The sequence below is a fragment of the Puntigrus tetrazona genome, chromosome 9 (genome assembly GCF_018831695.1).
Source record: "Puntigrus tetrazona isolate hp1 chromosome 9, ASM1883169v1, whole genome shotgun sequence".
NCBI lineage: Eukaryota > Metazoa > Chordata > Actinopteri > Cypriniformes > Cyprinidae > Puntigrus > Puntigrus tetrazona.
In genome coordinates, this window is record NC_056707.1 from 4,363,434 (window position 1) to 4,383,076 (window position 19,643).

General features: G+C 41.2%; 2 protein-coding genes across 2 annotated transcripts; one reads left to right on the forward strand and one right to left on the reverse strand.

Moving 5' to 3' along the window:
* Window positions 1-3,726: 3,726 nt before the first annotated feature.
* evx2 (even-skipped homeobox 2) lies at window positions 3,727-8,158 on the reverse strand. Its single transcript, XM_043249363.1, has 3 exons — window positions 7,172-8,158; window positions 6,440-6,678; window positions 3,727-5,996 (listed from the first exon to the last, which is right to left on the reverse strand). The coding sequence occupies exons 1-3, from the start codon at window positions 7,581-7,583 to the stop codon at window positions 5,382-5,384; spliced, it is 1,266 nt and encodes a 421-aa protein (XP_043105298.1). The 5' UTR covers window positions 7,584-8,158; the 3' UTR covers window positions 3,727-5,381.
* Window positions 8,159-18,090: 9,932 nt separating this feature from the next.
* On the forward strand, window positions 18,091-19,452 carry hoxd13a (homeobox D13a). The gene is made up of 2 exons (XM_043248257.1): window positions 18,091-18,680; window positions 18,975-19,452. The coding sequence occupies exons 1-2, from the start codon at window positions 18,191-18,193 to the stop codon at window positions 19,193-19,195; spliced, it is 711 nt and encodes a 236-aa protein (XP_043104192.1). The 5' UTR covers window positions 18,091-18,190; the 3' UTR covers window positions 19,196-19,452.
* Window positions 19,453-19,643: the final 191 nt, after the last annotated feature.

The following is a 19,643-nucleotide window of genomic DNA, read 5'->3' on the forward strand; positions in this document are numbered from 1 at the left end:
CCGTGGACAGCGACTCTATAACTTTCTCAGCACAGCGTGACCAGATGACATCCAGATGAGGAGCGTTAGCATATACAGCTAATAACCAAGCATCTTCCACAGGTTACAGCTGCTGTGTCACTGGATCGGAGCATGATCTAAAAACAAGCACTAGCCACAGAGAAGATGTTTTTAACATCTACGAGCGTTTTTAAAATAACAGTGTATTTAAATGACTAAGAATCTGTTTTTCTTTCAGTTCTAAGTAAGTGATCAGTTTTCACCTTTGGCTGAACTCTTACTGTCGTTGTGGATGCTCAAATCTTTTCTTGGCTCAAGTGTAGGTGATTGGAAGTGGGGTGGCTGTGCTGCCCATCACTTGTCCTCACAATACATGCAATCTATGAAAGATGCATTAAAGGCAGGCTTTTTATTTTGCCATGTCGTCCATTCCTTTCTAAGATCATCACTGAGTAGTGTTTGATACTAAATAATGTAATACCAAATGAGCTGCAGCGTCTTCATTAAGAGATTCTCTTCATTTAATATCATTCAGTATTTTAGCAAATTAAACACACACACACACACACACACACAGTTTGTCCTTCTTTGAAAGATGCACACTGCCTATAAGCATGCTGTATTGCGTGTAAGCAATGGGACTCATTTTCTATCGTTTATTATACAGTTTGCTTTCTAGTTTTACACTTTGTAACGCCTTCAAAAAGTTGCATTTGCCGTGACTTATCAGAGCCGATTCAGATTCAATATCAATATTTTCTCTAATAGGAGGTCTGTTTGTTGTCAGTGCGGATATTGATTCAAGTCGTGTGATAGAAAGCATTCGGTCGTTCGCTTCGAGGCAAAACCGCATCCTCTGGAAATGTGCAAAAGTGATAACGCATTGCAAACGTCTGTGATCGCTGACCACCGATCCGAAGCAAGAGAACGCTCCCCGTTTCAGTCAGACGGAAACTAACAGCGAGACCGACAGACCGCTCGAGAATTAGCGCGCAAAGCCGCCGCGCTTCTTGCGGAGTAACAGCTGTCAAGAACATCACGGCGCAACAATATCCCTGCGCGTTTAATGTAACGAAGTGCAGGGTACGACAGTTATATTCGTTCTTAGAAATGCGATGAATCCGCGAAAGTGACGATTCAGTGGCGCGCGCCTCCGCGTTTGACCTGACCCCCGACTGTCGTTTGTCGCAATTCTCACTACGAAAAAAAATTAAATAAAAATTAATAACGATCACGGCTTCAATTCGTTCTCTACTTCGTTAGAAACTAATCTGACAGAGGGTTAACTAAACGCGTAATTAACGCAAGTAAGAAGGGATAAATAGTGTCCCGATACGCCATTACGCGTTGACGGGACCGCAATGAGGTTTAACGGGAAAAGCAAAGCGATAGGCGTCAGCGTGTTTTCTGCACATCGGATGCATTCAAACACTTCCCAGAAAGTGCCAGGTGACATCAACTCTATGAAGCATAGGTGTCGGGTCGGTAAATGCGCGTCGGGGCGAGCGCCGGTTTCACACGCCGAAAATACACTTTGGCAAAATGTGATATAATTAACGTGTTATTTCGGTAAACCGTTCCGTTTTTGACCCCCGTTCTTTCCCCCCTCTCCCGCAAACCAGACCTTCTCGTTGGCGGCTTATAGCAAACAGACAGCTCGCCGTTAAAGCGAGTCAAGGCAATTTTCAAGGATAATTGCGAACACGTTTTAATACATATGCATGAAAAACATTTTCCTTTTTTGAGGGAGAGGGAGCGACTTAACGTGCTTATGCAATTGATTGAGGGGATGACCTGCTATTCAAAATGTTATTTGAGAACCATCAAAATGTGCAGACTTGCAAATTGCCCAGCTTGCATCCGAATTACTGCCCCATTCATCATCATTATGGGTTGATAAGTTAATTTAACCATTTCATTCCGTCTTAATGAGCTATAGTTAAATTAATGTCACATAATATATGAAAGCAGCATTTGAACAGAAGCGTTCATTTGAGACAAACAAGGGTGGCCGCGGTTTCGTTTGATGCATAAATCTCCTCATCACGGCCCGCGCGCGCTCCCGTCGCCACGAACCTTTTCCCTTCCGTTCCCGGGCTTTTCTTTAATGGTGTCAACAGAAGCAAAGCGAGTAATAACGCTTTGTTCAGCCGACGCAAGTGGACGCAGTGAACTCCCATTGTTTGGTGCGCTTTGCCGTTTGTTTTTAACGCGTTCGCCGAAAACGAAATCGTGACAGCGCGCGTTCGTCTATATAACGGAACCGGGCATCTCGAAGGCAACGACCGGGACGGGATCGGGATCACCAGAGTTCCCAGATAATAACGCAATCTGACAGCTTTGGGGTAGGCCTTCCGTCCCAAACCGCGACCGTTCGCGAAGCTCCACCTTAAAACGACGGTCTTTTGGCCCCGCGTGCTCCCCGTAGTTCGGATTTCGTCCTCCCCGCAGCAGCTGTCACCTCGCATTACTCGCAGTCAGCTAAATGAAACATTATTCTAAACATATGCATCGTAATCAGTTCGGTCACACTTACAAGAACACGCGTTAATAAGGCAATCAATCACGGCGGAACAAGCGAGTTGTTCCGCAACAGCTCATAAACAGTGCGTAATGAAGAATTGGAGGTTAGCATGACACGCGCTGATCAGATAATCAATGTCAAAGACGCGATGAATGTCAGTAAATGCAGTTTTTATGTCGTTTCTATAAAATCCCCAATTTACAACAAGCGGTTCAATTACCCAGAAAATACAGTCAATTAAACGGGCGTGATTGGACAGTAGCGGGAGCATCATCGATCTTTGCATTTCTATCTCGGCGGTGGACATTTAATTTGGGTTTTCTATTAGCACCGAAATAAAGAAAAAATAAAATATATTAAACAAGCGGCAGATTTATTTTCTTGTCAAAAGCAATTCGGCCGAGGTGACAGACAGTTTGCTGCATTTTATGATGAATTCTTTTTTCAGCCTCTGCACATTGGATACGAAACCGACGGCGTTATCGCGGCCAGTGTTTTTCTGCCCTCTGTCTTCTCCGGTTTGCCTCTCCATCTATCTCAATGCCTTTGTTGTACGGGTTGTAACCCTCGCCTTGGTAAAGAGCATAACGAAACACGGCGATACATCACACTCTTGCCGCGCCTCTAATCCCATTTCTTTAATGGGGACGTTCAAAAAGAAAGCAACTTATCTCGAAGCCCCCCGGGGGTATTCCGGTATATATTTAACCAGGCTGCAATTAACGACAGTATCAGCTTGTATCATTTAGAGGTAATGTAAAAATAATGGTAAATTATAGGGCCGGAATGACCCGTGATCGCAGACTCCATATTCCCTATAGTTTTAGTGTCGTTTTAATTAATGCCAGACTCACTTTCTCACCAAGGAGGAAAAAAAAATGTGTTAACGGAGCAGGAACTCTTCATACCGTCGGATTTGTTTTTTTTTTTTTTTTTTTGGTTTCCATTGAAATATTGATTTTAAAAGGAAGACGCAAAGAGCTCCGCGTTTTTAAAAATCAACCTAAAATAAAATCGAATTCGCGCGTGTTTGTCGTCGGAACAAAAAAAAAAACGAGGCGCGAAAAAGTGGGTGGACGCGAGACGTTAAGGTCACGTGTGTTACACGACGGTCACGCGCGGCGCTTTCGCGAAAATTAGCTTTTTTTTTTTTTTTGCAACGTGCAACGTGCAACAATGATAACGATATTAAAATCTGCGTTTTAAATATTTATTTTCCAAGAACAACACCATCAATAAATAACATAATATACATTTTTATATTGCACATTTTTCTCAAGTGAAAATATGAAAATTCATACAGTCGGCAATATGTAAAATACAGAGACGTAATGTACAGAGTCGTGTATCACGGCAACCCTTGGGAGAGGAGCAAAAACACTGGGATTTTAGTATTGTCGTTTATTGAACAGACGGCGGCCAGCCCCGCGCGACAACTCGGTGATGGTAAAAAAAAATGTTTTTATTTTTAATTTTCTTTTTTTTTTTTTTCATTTGAAATGGAAACAGCGATGCGATGTGCTTTATATACAATGAGTGACCATCCCGGCTTGCAACATGATTTCGGGCCTAATATTGTATTTTTTTTAAATCGTTCTGTAGTCAGAATCAAAGTCAGATTGTTTATATGCCTAAAGCAATCGTTAAATAAACACCCAGCAACTCACGTAAATTAAATAACATATTTAAAAAAAAAATCCGTGTCAAAATTTCGGTTTAATACAATTTAAACGTGACTGTGCGTGTTGTGATAAAATATCTCACCGTTTGATCTGTACAAGTGCTATTTCGCTATTTTTAAAAATGTGGTTTTATGTAAGGCAGAATTCCGCCCGGTGACCAAAAAAAAAAATATGTATGCAGACAGAAATGCATGAGCAATTTGTCTGAAGTTTGGGGTTGTGTGGATAATCCCATTATATTGTGAGTGAAGAGTCTCTACTGGGAGTATTATGGAAATATCGGTTTGGATTTAATGAGACTGCTCGCATCAGCGGAACATCTCTGAGAAAAAAAAAAGTCTACCCAGGCCGACCAGCGTTCCAATAAGAAGATTGGAAATAGGACTCGGTGGAAAGGGAATTTTTTTTTTTAAAATAATAATAAAAAAAGAAATCTCAGGTAACGAATACCACGTTTAATACTGTACAATCTACACACCGAGAACAACGCGAGATGCTCAAGGTCTTTTATCTATCTCGTCTAATGACTTCCCACGGCGGGTTGTTATGCTTTGACAGCGAGTCTCGGAACGGGAACTTTCTTACGTTTCCACATTCAAAGGAGGTCCATCAAGGTACATGATTGGCAATTTTCGTCATAATCTTCACATTATTAACAGCAGAATTGACATTGCGGCAGCAGTGCGGGTTTTACGCGCCGCACTCCTGCGTCTGGGAGAGAGAAAGAGGGAAAAAGAGAGAGAGAGAGAGAGAGAGAGAGAGAGAGTCCCTCGAGCAGCAGCACTTTCAGAAGAGCATCCTTCTCCTACGCCTGGTCCCTTAACCGATGCTGAAGTGGCACAACCAGTGTATATCCTCTAAACTGTAGTCCGGTCTAATCGAAAAGGATATCTGCGTAATAAATAAGAATAAATAAAATAATTTCTATGCTACTCGCGTTTTAAAAACAATAAATCAAAAACGCTCGTTCTATAACGCAGTGTTTTGACGCGTTTAAAAAAAGGCCTTGATTTCAATAACAGTGTATTTTAAATAGTTTTCTTATATAATTCTGGGCGCTACAGGCCTTACTGGAATGGAAATGCCGTCCCGCAATTTAACAAAAATAAATAATAATAATAATAATAATAATAACCGCATGTGCTTCAAATAAAAGAGCGTGTGCCGGTGCTAAGCTATCTATTGAGCGCGCTTTCTTCTCTCTGGTCCGGCGAGGGCACCGCGGTTTTGCTGAGAACCGCTGCCGAGTATGGCAAAAATCCGCTCTCGGACCTCTGCCCTGTCGCTGTGCAGGTGAAATCAGAGCCGGCGCTCCTGGAGCCCAGAGCGCTGGCGGCCTGGCTGCTGTGGCAGCTGAGACACGAGCACGGCCCCGCGGCCGAAGGCGCGCTCACCGCCGCAGCGGCCGCCGCAGCCGCCGCCGCCGCCGACGCCGCCGCGGAGCTGTTCAGACCCGCCGGTGACTGGTATAGTCCTGGGTGCCGGAAACTACACAACAGCTCTGGGCGCGAATACGGATGAGAAAGCGCACGGAAAGTATCGAGGGGACGTATAGAGGTAGCAAAAGGTGAAGAGGCGGCTCCTGAGGCGGCTGCCGCGGCAGCTGCTGCCGTGACACCGACATGGGGGTAATAGTGTAGTGGCATGTGGGAATGGAAAGGGTAAGGCAGACTTCCGGTGGCGGCCGCGTGCGTCATCATATAGGTGTAGAAGCTGGGATCGGCGGGATGTGGCCAGGACATGGCGAGCCGCTGCCGCTTGTCCTTCATTCGTCGGTTCTGAAACCACACCTACACGCATCCACAGAAACACACAGGTAACAATTAGGGATCAGGTGAACAGTGGCGGGAAGCGAGAACAAAACAATTAAACGCTACGCTGCTACCCCAGGACATACGCGTTTCAGATAGTTTTGCAGAGCTTTCAGGTAAAGCTTCAGAACTGACCGATCATTTTGTGAACTGATCATTTTGTGGGCACGGGTGAAACGAGGCAGGTTTTTGCGAAATAAAATATTTTTTTAATGCACATTATGTTAAATGCAACCCATATCGTCTCTGTAAACAGCAGAACGGGTTTATTTTTTTAAAGTGACATGACCTTTTTTTTTTGTTTTGATTTTGTAATCCACGCTGTGGCTGCGAACGGTTATTATTAGCTGTATGTATTTACACATTAGCAAACGCATATTTTATCTTCTCTGGGAGAAAGCAAACAAAATCACACCAAATACCTTTATCGTCGTTTCGGGTAAATTTAATGCCGCGGCCAGTTCACATCTCCTGGGTCTCGAGACGTAGTTTTCCCTGTAAAACTCTTTCTCCAGTCTTCCGATCTGTTCCCGGGTAAACGCAGTCCGGTACCTCCTCACCTGGTCCGAGCTCGAGCTGCCGGAGTTACCGATGGAACCGTTAATATTCGATAGAGACGACGAACTCGTATTGGAGGTTCCCGAATTACTGTCGGAAAAACCTAAATCGGTTGATGGAAGAAACAAAAGAGAAACATTTTAAACACGCGTCGATTCGCGCGCGGAAATAAAACACACAAGCAAGTGGAATAACGCGCGCGCGATTGTGTTTGGAAATGTATAAATGCAACGCGGCCGAAACGCGTTGGGATTACCCGTGACTTTATTTATTTTTTTGAGACAATCGAAATGTTTTCAAACCAAAAATAAAAGAGGCGGCGTATGAAAAAAAAAAACACCGACCGATTTCAACGGTGCAAAATTCACGCAACAGCCATAACGCAATTTAATACGCTATAACCTATTTTAAGGCAACGGAAAAAAATACTTGACAAAAAAAGGGCTTGAGGAAAATTGCACCATGAAATATAGAACATAACAATAATAATAATAATAATATTAATAATGATAAAATCCGATTATAATTGTATGCGTAATTTTGTAATGCCCGCTCGAATTAACGAGTTAGTAAACGACTCCGTGTTAATTGTTCACCTTTGCTGTTGTTTTCCTTCTGCTGGCTGATGCTGCCCGGTGATCGGTGAGACGGGCAGCCCACTTCCACGTCGCTGTTCATGTCGGAGTCGGGAGAAACTTCGGGGTACAGGTTTATTTTCTTCCTGCTTTCGGAGGACGACACTTCCGTGGAGGAGGTGTTGTCGCCGTGGTGGTTCCCAAACAAGCTGTCGATTTCGAACTTGCCTTTGGTGGGAATATCCCCGAGGCTGCCATGCAGCGAGGCAGAAGTTATTCTCGGACTGAGGCGACCCGCGTGCTGAGAATTTTCCAGGGCCTCGAGCACCGCGTTCCCGGCCGAGTCGGAGAGGTTGGAGAGCCTCTTTCCCGCCACTGGACTGTGTAGTCCCCTTTCCATCAGAATCATTTCTTTTCTTATCCTCTCCATCATGAAGTCGTGCAGAAAAAATCCAAAGTCCCAGGGCTGGTGCTCCGATGACTGGTGGCGGATCTAATCCGCATTCAGCTCAGCTGCCGCCTCTAAATAATATAACACCTTTATGAGCTGGAAGCAGGAAAAAAAAACAGAGGAATGCCGGTACGCGGGCGACGAATGACTGCTCAAAATGACCCGCGCATCCTCTCTGGTCCAGAAAGTCATTCATCAAAAAGTGGTTTGCGCCTTCGTCGTTAAAGGTGCGCGTGACGCGGCTCGAATGATCATTTATTGTAACAGGTTTATAAGCAAATAAATAGGAGAGAGACTGTCATCGCTTGATAGAGTCGGCCCTTGATCGGCCAGACGCGTACATCCAGGTGGAGAGAGAGAGGAGAAGTGAGGAGAGCAGCTTCTGATCTGAGTCTGTTTTAGATGGCTCCTGGGGTTGGCCTCTGGGGTGAAATTGACAGTCTGATTAATAAAATGAGCGCGGCAACATTTCCCTCTTCATTTAGGAATATCATTATGCTTTGATTCTCTATTGTTCCTTCCTTCTGTTCTGGCTCTCTCCCACTCCCTCTCTCCGAGCTGTTTCTTTTTTCTTTCTCTGTCGATTATTTCTCACAGACGTTTTCGAACGAGAAGCATTAGTTAAAGGTTTCTGCATCCAATTAGAAGATCCCGTCGCGAATACGGTCGTTCGTTACCGAAGAGCGACGCGGGCGCGTTAAATTTAGTGAGCGGTTTTTTTAAACGCCGCCGTTCCACGTTTAAAAAACGCACGATTATAAGCTTTTGAAAAAGCTTTTTTTTTGCATTATTTGCTGGTTTAATTATTTGTGATTTTTGGCACACATGTCTTGTTTCGCGTGTCTAAAATCACGGGACGCGCGTTATTTCCGTCCGTCGACGGCGGTCTCGTTTGGCCACAGTCGCAAAGGGTTAAAAACGACTAATCACGCTCAGTGACAAATTTCGTTCATCAAACGCACGTATGAAATTCGAAACCGAACCAAAACGACGCGATAACGCACGAAAAAAATAATAGAATCATTTTGTTCTTTCCGCACGTGCATCCCTATTTGTTCATGGGCCGATGCGGTCTTTACGTTTCGCTGCTACATAATTATCGCACGCACTTCCGAATACTGTAATCTATAGAGATGATAATTATTATTGGTTGCAAATCGGTGCGTTTAAACACGTAATGCACCTGACGCGCAAAAAGGGCAAGACTAAATATTTTAGCGTTTCTCACAGTTTCAACGCCGTAAAAGAGGTCATCAAGAAATGTGTTTTATACGTGATGCCGAGTCTATAGTCTGCTCTCAAATCAAATGTTAAAGGGGGGGCGTGAGCGGCTCTTTAAGGCGAGGTTAAGTTATCCGCTTCAAGGAGAGGGAGAAGGGGGAGCGTGACAGAGACGCGCGCGAAACCGGTTTCGCGTCCTTTGGCGCCCTCGCCAGTTTTTTCACAGATAATACAACGACTTGAATTCAGACAGACACGTCTCCGGTCTAAACAGTCAATTAATTGCAGTTCGTACGCATCGATACGTTTGTTAATTTATTGCAGGCTAATGACATTTCTGAGAGAAGAAAGCGCGCGCGCGCGGTAGATAGCTTAGTATTGGCAGAAGATGCCTGTACAGGGAAACTCACGGAGACTCACTGTTTAAAAATATATTTTGGAATAACACGAGGGTGAGTTATTGTGCGGTTGAGAAAAGTTATTTATTTCAATATATATTTATTTAAAAAAAAATTCAAGTCTGATCGCTTCTCTCAGTATACACTATTTCACAGTAACATTTACAGCAGGCTACTAACGTCTCAAAAAGCCCCCTTTATAATATTTCTCGTTGACAAAATAGCCTACCTCACGCTATTAGGAAGCCATATTTGTCAAGTTTATTCGTTACCAGCATAGTTCAGCAAACCAGTGTTTCCACAAAATCATAGCGCGGGGAAAAAAAAAAATCAAATCTTCGTGGAACTACAGCTCTCGACCTCGGTCTCGGGCAAAGTAGACAAGCAAGCATGCAGGGCCCTGTAAGCTCCCTCCTCTGATGTAGCGCGCTTGTTAGGACACAGACACGTGCAGCCACCTGCGGGACAACTGCAACATTACACCTAAACCTTCATACAGCCGGGGGTGATATGTGAATGAGCTACATGTATTAATTGGTCTATGTGTAATTTTTTATTAGGAATTAAAATATACTGGTAATGCACTTATTTATTATTCTCGTTTTTAAGCACACTTTTTTAATTTAATGCTGTATGCTGCTTTACAATCTTTATTGTAGGCACTACAATTATATATATATATATATATATATATATATATATATGTGTGTGTGTGTGTGTGTGTGTGTGTGTGTGTGTGTGTGTATATATATATATATATATATATATATATATATATATATATATATATATATATAGCAAATAATATGTCACTAACAACAGAGAAGATGACAGAAATGGGGCATCAACTTCACTTCCAAGCATAAGCATATCTTGGCTCGCCATTTCCATGACCTCTTTCTCCTGATCAAGAACACCTAGGCCCGGCCCATGCTCCGCGTGTGTGCTTTTGTTTTGGGGAGTAAAGGGCACAGCCCTGCATGAGTGGTAAATGTCAGCTTACACTTCTTTAATGCATCGCCAGTTCACAAACACTTTCGTTCTATTAGATTGGAGCTGTGGCCAAACCAATGTAAACACAGATGAAAGTTATTATATAACTTTATTATATTATAAGCCACTCAGACGCAACGTTTTGTTTTTTAAACACTGTACCTCTTTTTGTTCTTCTTCTTATTCTAACAAGGGGAATAGAACATGCACTCACTGTCACTCGCAACGTACAGCAACATGTAAATTTTTTGTTAGTTTTAATGTAATTCATCCACACCATTTCTAAACAATACATGCACGCTTCACTCAGCTCACGATTCGATTTGCTACACGATATTGATTTCACAATTTGATTCATTTTTCTTTTTACAAAATGCGCACAGTTTAAATATAATGTATATATAAAAAGATTGAAATTTTAAAACTAGCCCCAAATCAAATAAATAAGTAACAAAAAGCAAAGACCTTTGCCTCGTACCTCAGGATTGTATCAGGAGCTGCGTGGATGATGTGTTTCCTGAGCCTGATGTTTAAATGTCATCTGTTGAGTTTTATGAATATCCAAGGACCACGGATCGTGCTAAAACCTTCTTTAGTGTTCTTCACAAGGGGCTCTTACTTTCCACAAAACAATGCTCAATTTAGTCAAGGTTTTTACTACTTCTCACATAACAGTATTTTTGGAAAAGGCACAGATTAAGTGGTTAAGTGGTTATATGTTTTAACAATACAGATTGTGTTAAAGCAACAGAACAGTATCAAAATAAGTATCAGAAAAAAGTTAGTTAAGATCAAAATCAATCAAATCAATTATAATCACTAGAAAGCGTCCCCAAATTAAGCGACAGCGGCAAGGAACCAAAACTTCATCCGTTACAGAATGGTTCAGTTGGGGAGCCAGTTCTCCTCTGGCCGGACGAAACCAGCACTTAATATCCAATTCAATTCCAAATGCAGCTTTGTCAGGTTGCGTAAAAGACTTATTGTGTGTGTGTGTGTGTGTTTTCTTGTGTGTGTGTCTGATTCCTGTGATCCATCTCTGTGGCTCATCTGGATGTTCCGGTCTCCAATGACGGACTGAGAAACAGAATAAGAAAGAAACAAAGTAATATTAGTGTAAATGCCAGTCTTTTTTTTACAATGTAAGTATGTGTTAGGGGTAGTGTTCCCGGTTCCAGTTGATCTAATTAATGCAACCTAACAATCCTTTAACAGATTTGAATTATAGAAGCATATTAGTGCATTATGAGTACATTCTGAGAACACAGTGGACATGGTGGACTATAATGTGCTGAGAGCTAGCTCAGATAATGAAGAGCTAAGCTAAGCCACTCAGGGCTTTATAAGTAATTAAGAAGATTTTAAAATCTATCTAGTGTTTGAAAGGGAGCCAGTGAAGTGTTGACTGAAGCAGGCTAATATGATCATGCTTCCTGGATCTGGTAAGGACTCTTCAAGCATGCAGAACAACCACCCAATAAAGCAATAAAATAGTCTAACCTTGAGGTCATAAACTCATGAATTAACATTTCTGCATTTGACCATTGAGAGCAAAACATGGTTTTCAAAGTAAAGATTGTTATCAAACAGAACACCGAGGTTTCTAACCGATAAAGAAGAATTGACAGAGCAGCCCTCAAGTGTTAGACAGTCTTCTAGGCTATTACATGTGGGGTTTTTGGGGCCCATAATTAACACCTCTATTTTTTTCAGAAGTTAGCAGTAAGTAATTACTCTTAATCCAGGTTTGTATATTGACTATACATTCTGTTTTTCAGTTTAACGTGTTTCACTGTGCCACAAAAGAGATGCTTTGTTAAGATCTAATAGCACTAAAGAGATACGACCACAGTCAGATGACAGAAGCAGGTCATTTGTAAGTCTAATGAGAACAGTCTCAGTACTATAATACGGTCTAAATCCTCACATGCTGAAATTCAAGACCAGTCTGCAAATAATTAAGTCTTTAGAGTCCAGATGTGTATTTTTTAATGAGAGGTTTAATGACAGCTAATTTGAAGGTTTTGGGATATAGCCTTATGACAATGAAAAATGAATAATAGCCAAAAGAGGATCTATGACTTCTGGAAGCAGCTCTTTTAGTAGTTTAGATGGAATACGGTCTAATATACATGTTGCTGATTTAAATTATTTAACAAGTTTATACAATTCTTCCTCTCCTGTTATAGAAAGATGGCTGCATGATTACAATTTCATCTCTGAAAATATTGATCTTGGAAGTAAAGTAGTTCAAAAAGTCATTACTGCTGTACTCTTGGGGGATGTCAGCACTTGTTGATGCTATATTTTCTGTTACCTTAGTCACTGTATTGAATAAATAATATGGGTTATGTTTCTTTTCTTATGAAAGAGACTAAAGTAATCAGATATAGCGGTTTTTAATGATTTTCTGTAGGTTAGGGCACTTTCCCCCCAGACTATACGAAATACCTCTAGTTTTGTTTTCTTCCAGCTGTGCTCCATTTTCCAGGCTGCTCTCTTTAGGATGCTCATCATACCATGGAGTCAGACTGTTTTCTTTTATCTTTCTTAAGGTAAAATGATTAACTGCATCTAAAGTGCTAGAAAAGAGAGTGTACGTAGTTTCTGTTACATCATCAAGTTTTTTCTGTGCTATTGGATGTGCTAAAGAATTGAGATAAATCAGGAAGATTACGTACAAAGCAATTGTTTGTGGTATAAGTTAGGGTTTTACCATACTTGTAACAAGGTGCAGAATTGACATATTTAGCTATAGCTGTAGAGTTTACACAAGACTGGATAATGATCTGAAACATCATCACTTTGCTACAGAATTTCAACACCATTAACATCAATTCCATGTGACAGTATTAAATCTAGAGTGTAATGTCGACAATGAGTAGGTCCTGACACGTGCTGTCTAACCCCCATAGAGTTCAGAATGTCTATGAATTCTGATACTAATGCTTATTTTTCATTATCAGCATGTTTCTGGCTTTATCTGCAGCCAGTACTAAAGTTATGGATGCGTGTCTCTAATTCTAAAACCCTCTCTGTCAGCCTAGCTATTTTTCTGCATTCATCACATGTGAATTCCTGGTCGCCGACAGAGAGAGATAAACTATACATGTAGCAAGAAGAAGCCATTTGCTCACTGTGACTGATGGATGATTCACTCAACACTGATGTTTGATGGATTTGTAAAAACGAGAGTGGGGAATGAACCAGAGCGACAAAAAAGAAAACAAAAATATGCATGAAATAGAAAACGTGAGTGACAAGCTGACCAGCAAATGAATGCTAATGCACAACACCCGCGTTGCACTCACGGTTTTTAGATTAAAAGCAAATGATCAATAATTTAGTCAGATTGATTTGATAAACAATATCAGGAATGTGAAGGGAATTACGTTTTATCACTTTAAACGATAGAGAGGGATAAACAGAAATGCAAAGCTACACGAAGCTACAAACACAAAACTGAATCTTTGCTGCCTCTGTTTTATGTGTAAATTTTATGTATATTCATTAAATATATTATAATGTGTTAAAACAACTCAGGACAAGTGTGTCACCGGTGCACCAGTATATGCGTTACACTACCACCCTCTTTAGGAGATTACTATCCCAGTGTACATAAAACAACTTTAACAACTTTAGTCCTTCATGAGAACTTAAGAGCAGCCTCACAGACATAGTCTTGTAAGGATATTGGTTGTCTCCATTGTCGCTGAGAACTGGCATAGCAGATAGTCTACCAGGGAATAGGTTTTGTGTGGTATCACCTGTATTGTCTCCTTCTCTGGGTCCTCTTCCGAATGCTTCACGGCCATGGGTTGGTACAGGGCAAGTCAATCCCGATGGAGCACCACAACCCACCGTCATCATTCTCCCAGCGTGCCGATATCAGAAATCTCGGCCAGCACCTCACGTGGGCTGTGACAGTAACTGTAAAGCTTCAGAGACTAGACCTTAGGAACAAAGTCTGTATCATTACTGTGGATATCATATGCCCTTTCTGTCTAGCCAACACAGTTTCCTGATGATCCTATGCACAACGTGGAGTCTGTTCCTATGCTTTTGCAAATACCCTGACTCCCCAGGAATCTCTAGTTCAGGTGGGTCACAGACCAATTCCACCAGTTTTGGTAGTTCCCAGTCAAACCTGAGGGCATCTTGTACTGCTGTTCAAGAGGACCAGGGGTTTGCGTCGTCACAGCTGGGGTTGGCAGTTTATTATAGAGCTGTGCCAGTCCTTCCTTACATTTACGGGAGGATGGCACTTTAAAACTTTGTCGTTCCCACAGGCAAGTAGTTTGTGCACTGGCTTCAGCCACTTCTTTGAAGTGAGAGATAATGGGGAGTGGCTTATAGCGTTGGATTCATGTCACTTTGTTTACAGCTAATTGTTACAGTTTTGATTTACAATCTCTGAACCAGAATAAAACCTTCTCCAGAGCAGGGTAGCCATGTAGCCTAAGAAACCATTCTTAATCCCAAAAACTGCTCAAACTAAACATACTGTAGTTCTGGAAGCGTAAATATGGGAAAGAAAACAATGCATTGGTCTGACTCTTGAGCACTCTCTTGTAGCCAATCAGCAATAGAGTGCATTTACATTTGCGATGGAGAGGAGAGAGGAAGAAGGACGTTTGTTAAACGACTGTAGAAAGATGGCTTAGGGTATTACCAAAGAAGAAAACAGGTGAATATCAGTGGGGAAAAGGGGTTATCCTAAGCAAGAGGACTATTGGGAAAGCTGTCCAGCACTGCCACAGAAGACACCTTGGAGCAGGAAGTCAAAAATGGTTCTTCGAGGTGTTCTGCTTATACATATTGCTTTTTACATAACCACGATTTGTTGTTCCTTTGAATGAGACAGTTTAGAGTGTCATTGTTTTTCATAAGCTGTTTGTTTGTAGGACTAGCTGCTCTTGAACTTGTATAGGCCTATATAAACATACGGTTTCGCTTTTTTTGATGATAACCCCTGCCTGCTCGTAAATTTTGTAGGGGAGCAATTAGGGTATGTTGTGTGTTTGTTGTGTTGATTTAAAATATCAACAGTGTTTGTTAGCAATTTTAACAGAATACAGTTACAATCGGTGGCGTCAATTCACCAAAAGCCAATGGCTTTCCTCTATGTGATGATGACTTTTGTGAGTTTGGTGCATCTGAAGAATGAATCGAATGTGGTATAGGCTATAATAAATTGGATTAGAACATTGTTATAATAATTAAGGACTTTTCAAGTTGGCTTTCTATAGTTTTCACTGAATTACCAATACTTCACACAACTATTCCCAACAGGCTCAAAAGTCTGAATATTATCATATTCTCAATGTGATCTCCCCAACCCCCCCTTTTAGTTCATCATTCAGACACACACACACACACACACACACACTCACTCACACACATCACCACTATGGATTCAAAGGAGCTATTTCCACTTTCTCTTTTTTTCAAACGTTTTGCTTTGTGCTGTCAAAGATGATCAAATCACCATTAGAGCATTAAAACCTACTTATTTGCCCCTTTTGTATTACTGAATTATTAAGATGTCGGTTCGTCGCGAACAGATTTAGTGTGAAAACCTTTAATCGGTAAAGCTGTCAGACGTAACTTCGCGTTTAATCGTTTATATCGTGTATGATTTGTTATAATAAGACGACTTGCAAGTCTTATATAATGTTTTGTTATCAGTTTGCATAAGTAAAGTAGCATAAGTAAAGAAATAATAGTATTGGTCCAGATCATGGGAGGTCTTTTCTCAATGCATCGCCTAAAATACAGACCGAAAGGCGGCTCACCAAACCCGCTATACGAGCAGGCTATCTGCCCGTTTTATGAAGTAAATAAGTGTTGCGCTAATAAAGTATTTATTGATGACTATAGTTATCAAGCTAATATCTAAGTCTTGCATAAACAATAGAAGATTCCGGTATTATTATTAATGCATTACAATCGCATAGCTGTCAAAACCCGTGTGTTTTATAACGGACACTGGCTTTTTAGCATCCTTCAAAATCATTTTAATCTACCAATATTTCAGATGGCCGGTCAGTTAAAATAAGACGGGGTTTGGCGTGTGAGGCGTTTGAAGAATTCAGGCAAAGGGCCAGGGCTCTTAAAATATTGCCTATCTCTTTCCTGGTAGGTTTTCAGCGAATTCATTAGTTTTGAAAATGATTCATATATAATAACGGGATAGTCTTCCCGAGACTTGAAGTAGAATTTTTTTGCACTCGTTTGGACCTAGTGAACAAAAACAATGTTTCACAACCGAAGCTCTGTTTTTATAAAATGTCAGAGGAACTCCAAAAACAGACGAATACACATCAGAGGGCTGTCACATGGACTGATTTCAATTTTAGTGATATTGAACTGCCAATGGATAAAAAATAAATAATAAATGTAATAAATAATAATAATAAAATAATGTTTTCCTCCTAAGGAATCTAATAAAAAAAATAGTAAACGTATATGTAATATTTTAACAAATGCCGAAAACAAATGTTGGCTTAATCTAAGCGTTGTCTGTGTGAGAAAAAAAGAGAAAGAAAGAAAACTTGTGTTACAAATGTGTTATTGTGCTAGTAAGTGGTGTTACGATTTTCTTTCGCCTAAATTATTCGGTAAGTCACTTTCTAGTCACAATCCACCACTACCTTCGGTTCTGAAAGTCATCTCAATGATATGGTTATTTTCTATCTAGCCATTTTAATGTCTATAATGAACTCTATTCCCATAGAACTTCGATTGTGACGATTCGCGTTATGCCACACGAAACAAAACACACTTAAACAAAATCCAGCAGGGAAATAGACACCCTGTCTCTATCATAAAACCATACATTTGAAAAATATCAGCAAATCAATGCAAATCATGTCATATCTGCGTTTACTATAATAACATTAATTGCGTTTCTATTTAATGTTTTAGTTTAGTTTAAATCGTGGGGATTCATCGAGGGAAGTACAAAATATCTAATGCAAAATATGTTTAAATGAATGCGACAAAAGTGACAAAACTGCTTTCTGTGGTATGTCAACAGACTACGGGCTTCTTGTTAGGACCCTACAGAAGAAAACAAAATACAGGTTGTCTGGTTGCGGCTATAACTGTGTGCTTTTGAGGGCCCACAGGTGTTTAGGAACAGGGCCTGCATGAACACAAAACCCCAAAAAGCGGTGCTTAGCTTAAAATCCATTGTAAAGACTTGTGCCTTCAATATAGTGACAGTTGTGCGAATTAAATTCAGGACATCAGAAGAAAAATGTGCAGAGAGTTGAAAAATCAGTTATGATTTTCCATGCATTTTCCTTTTTTTCACAACATATATATATATATATATATATATATATATATATATATATATATATATATATATATATATATATATATATATATAAACCGCAAGTTAGACAACTGACAAAGTGTGTGTGTGTGTGTGTGTGTGTGTGTGTGTGTGTGTGTGTGTGTCAGTAGACAGATAAGACGTATTAGAATGATTTCTGGACTGTCCGTTCATGCCAGTGAGCATCAAGCACGTGTTTAATTTAAACGAGGTCATAAAGATACAGTTATACCGCGATGATTATTCATAATATGCAATATTTCCACTGCTGTGCTGCCTAAGCTGTCTAAGCTGTAATTTCATTGAGTTTTGAAACACATAAAATACGAAAAAAGCGTATAAATGGTACGCCAAGCAAAAAAAAAAAAAAAAAAGCAGCATAGATACTGACTTTGGATATTTGCGACACAGACAAGTGAAAACTATACAGCGGCTTTGTCCAAATTCAGTTTAACCATTTGCATGTCACATGGTGACAGCTATCCAATCAGGTGCCGAGTTATGGGACCTGTGTAATTAGTCCGGAAAATAAACATAAAGGCTAACTAGCGACGGAGATTGTTCTCTCTGCAGCTTTCTTGGTTTTGAGCTCATAAAACACGATGTGTTAAGTTACCCCGCGTGTACAAGTAAACATGGAAGCGAGGGGGTTAGAGGAAGCGTTCAGAAGCGTTTACCCGCCGGCCTTCGGCTCGCGCTCAGCTCGGTCGGAGACTCCGGTGTTCTCCGCTTGGACGAGCGCGGAGCCTCTCCCTCCTCGCACCGGCTCCAGCTCCGCTTCTGGATGTAGTTTCGGGGACGGCTGTTGCGGTTGCAAACTTCCACAGAACGCCGCGTTCCAGTCCGGCGCGGCGAAGCGAATTGCGAACGGGCGGTCTGCCGGTAAACCCGTGGATTACGGCGATGGCTGGTTCAAGGAGTTGGCTTTTTACCGAAGTCCCACGGGTTCCTACCCGAGAATCCGCCCTGCTTATATCGATTTACCTGCGCTTCACAGAACGATGCCTGGAGCACCCAGACAGGAGACTCTGACAATGGAAGGCCACCAGCCGTGGAGCTGGCCGAACAATCGACAACTTTATTGCTCCAAAGACCAGACGCGTATCTGGAAACCATCATTAACAGGTACGACTCGCGAGGTCTGCTCTCTGAATTACTTTTCGCCTCTCTTCATTAGTTTCTGACATGTCGGCCGTGTCCGTACCAAAGCGATTCATGTAGTTCTTAAAATAAGAAGCGCGTGCTTAGCGCGCGAGGGAGACGTGGATCGCGTAAAGCAACGCGCGTTATTTCGGAGTCGCTGTTATTTTGGTTTTAAATCGGTAACTTGTTGCAATAAATGTTTCATCGTTGTCGGTCTTGGATTAATGAAAAGTTAGCCTGCGAAAGCTGCGATTGAAATGATCTGTGTTTCCTCAGAGGGAAAGGCGGCTTCGTTCTGTCAGCGCGGGAGAAAGAAGCGGGTTCCTTACACAAAACTGCAACTGAAAGAGCTCGAGCGGGAATACAACGACACCAAGTTCATCACGAAGGAGAAGAGACGTCGGATCGCTTTTTCTACAAACCTGTCTGAGAGACAAGTAACTATATGGTTCCAAAACCGTCGGGTCAAGGATAAGAAGGGACCCGAAGGATATTAATCCTATTAAAGATCCGTTCACGCAAACGCTGGCTTACATACTGAAGATGTTTGTTCATTTCTTTAAAAAAAGGTGTTTTATTATTTGCATCTCGTCTTAATAATTTAAATATTCTTAAATGTCATTCGTTAGCTACACTGATCTTTCCTTTCGGCCGAAATGTATAGTTTCACGGAAGAGTCTGTAACGCTGGCGAAGAAAAAGCGGCTAAAATGTTTTAAGCACCAAATAAAGCGTTAATGGCGTCTTTAAATAATTCCGTGTTTTCCGTTACGTTCGAGTTATTCGAGTGTTTTATTTTATTTATTGTTATTGCAAAGCTAAATGTAAACCGAATTTGAGTTGACATTCGTGATGGTACAAGTGTATTTTGTACGTGAATAAATTGAAACTCATATGCTACTGCTATAATGAATGAGTAAGAGCACATAAATGCAAACACGCGACC

Bases quoted from the DNA above. Each gene is read 5' to 3' on its own strand.
- evx2 (XM_043249363.1), bottom strand. From the start codon at position 7,583: ATGATGGAGAGGATAAGAAAAGAAATGATTCTGATGGAAAGGGGACTA. The intron at 6,679-7,171 runs GTGAACAATTAA...CAACCGATTTAG, and splicing joins GAAGGAAAACAACAGCAAAG to GTTTTTCCGACAGTAATTCG. The intron at 5,997-6,439 runs GTATTTGGTGTG...GGATGCGTGTAG, and splicing joins TACCCGAAACGACGATAAAG to GTGTGGTTTCAGAACCGACG.
- hoxd13a (XM_043248257.1), top strand. From the start codon at position 18,191: ATGGAAGCGAGGGGGTTAGAGGAAGCGTTCAGAAGCGTTTACCCGCCG. The intron at 18,681-18,974 runs GTACGACTCGCG...GTGTTTCCTCAG, and splicing joins CTGGAAACCATCATTAACAG to AGGGAAAGGCGGCTTCGTTC.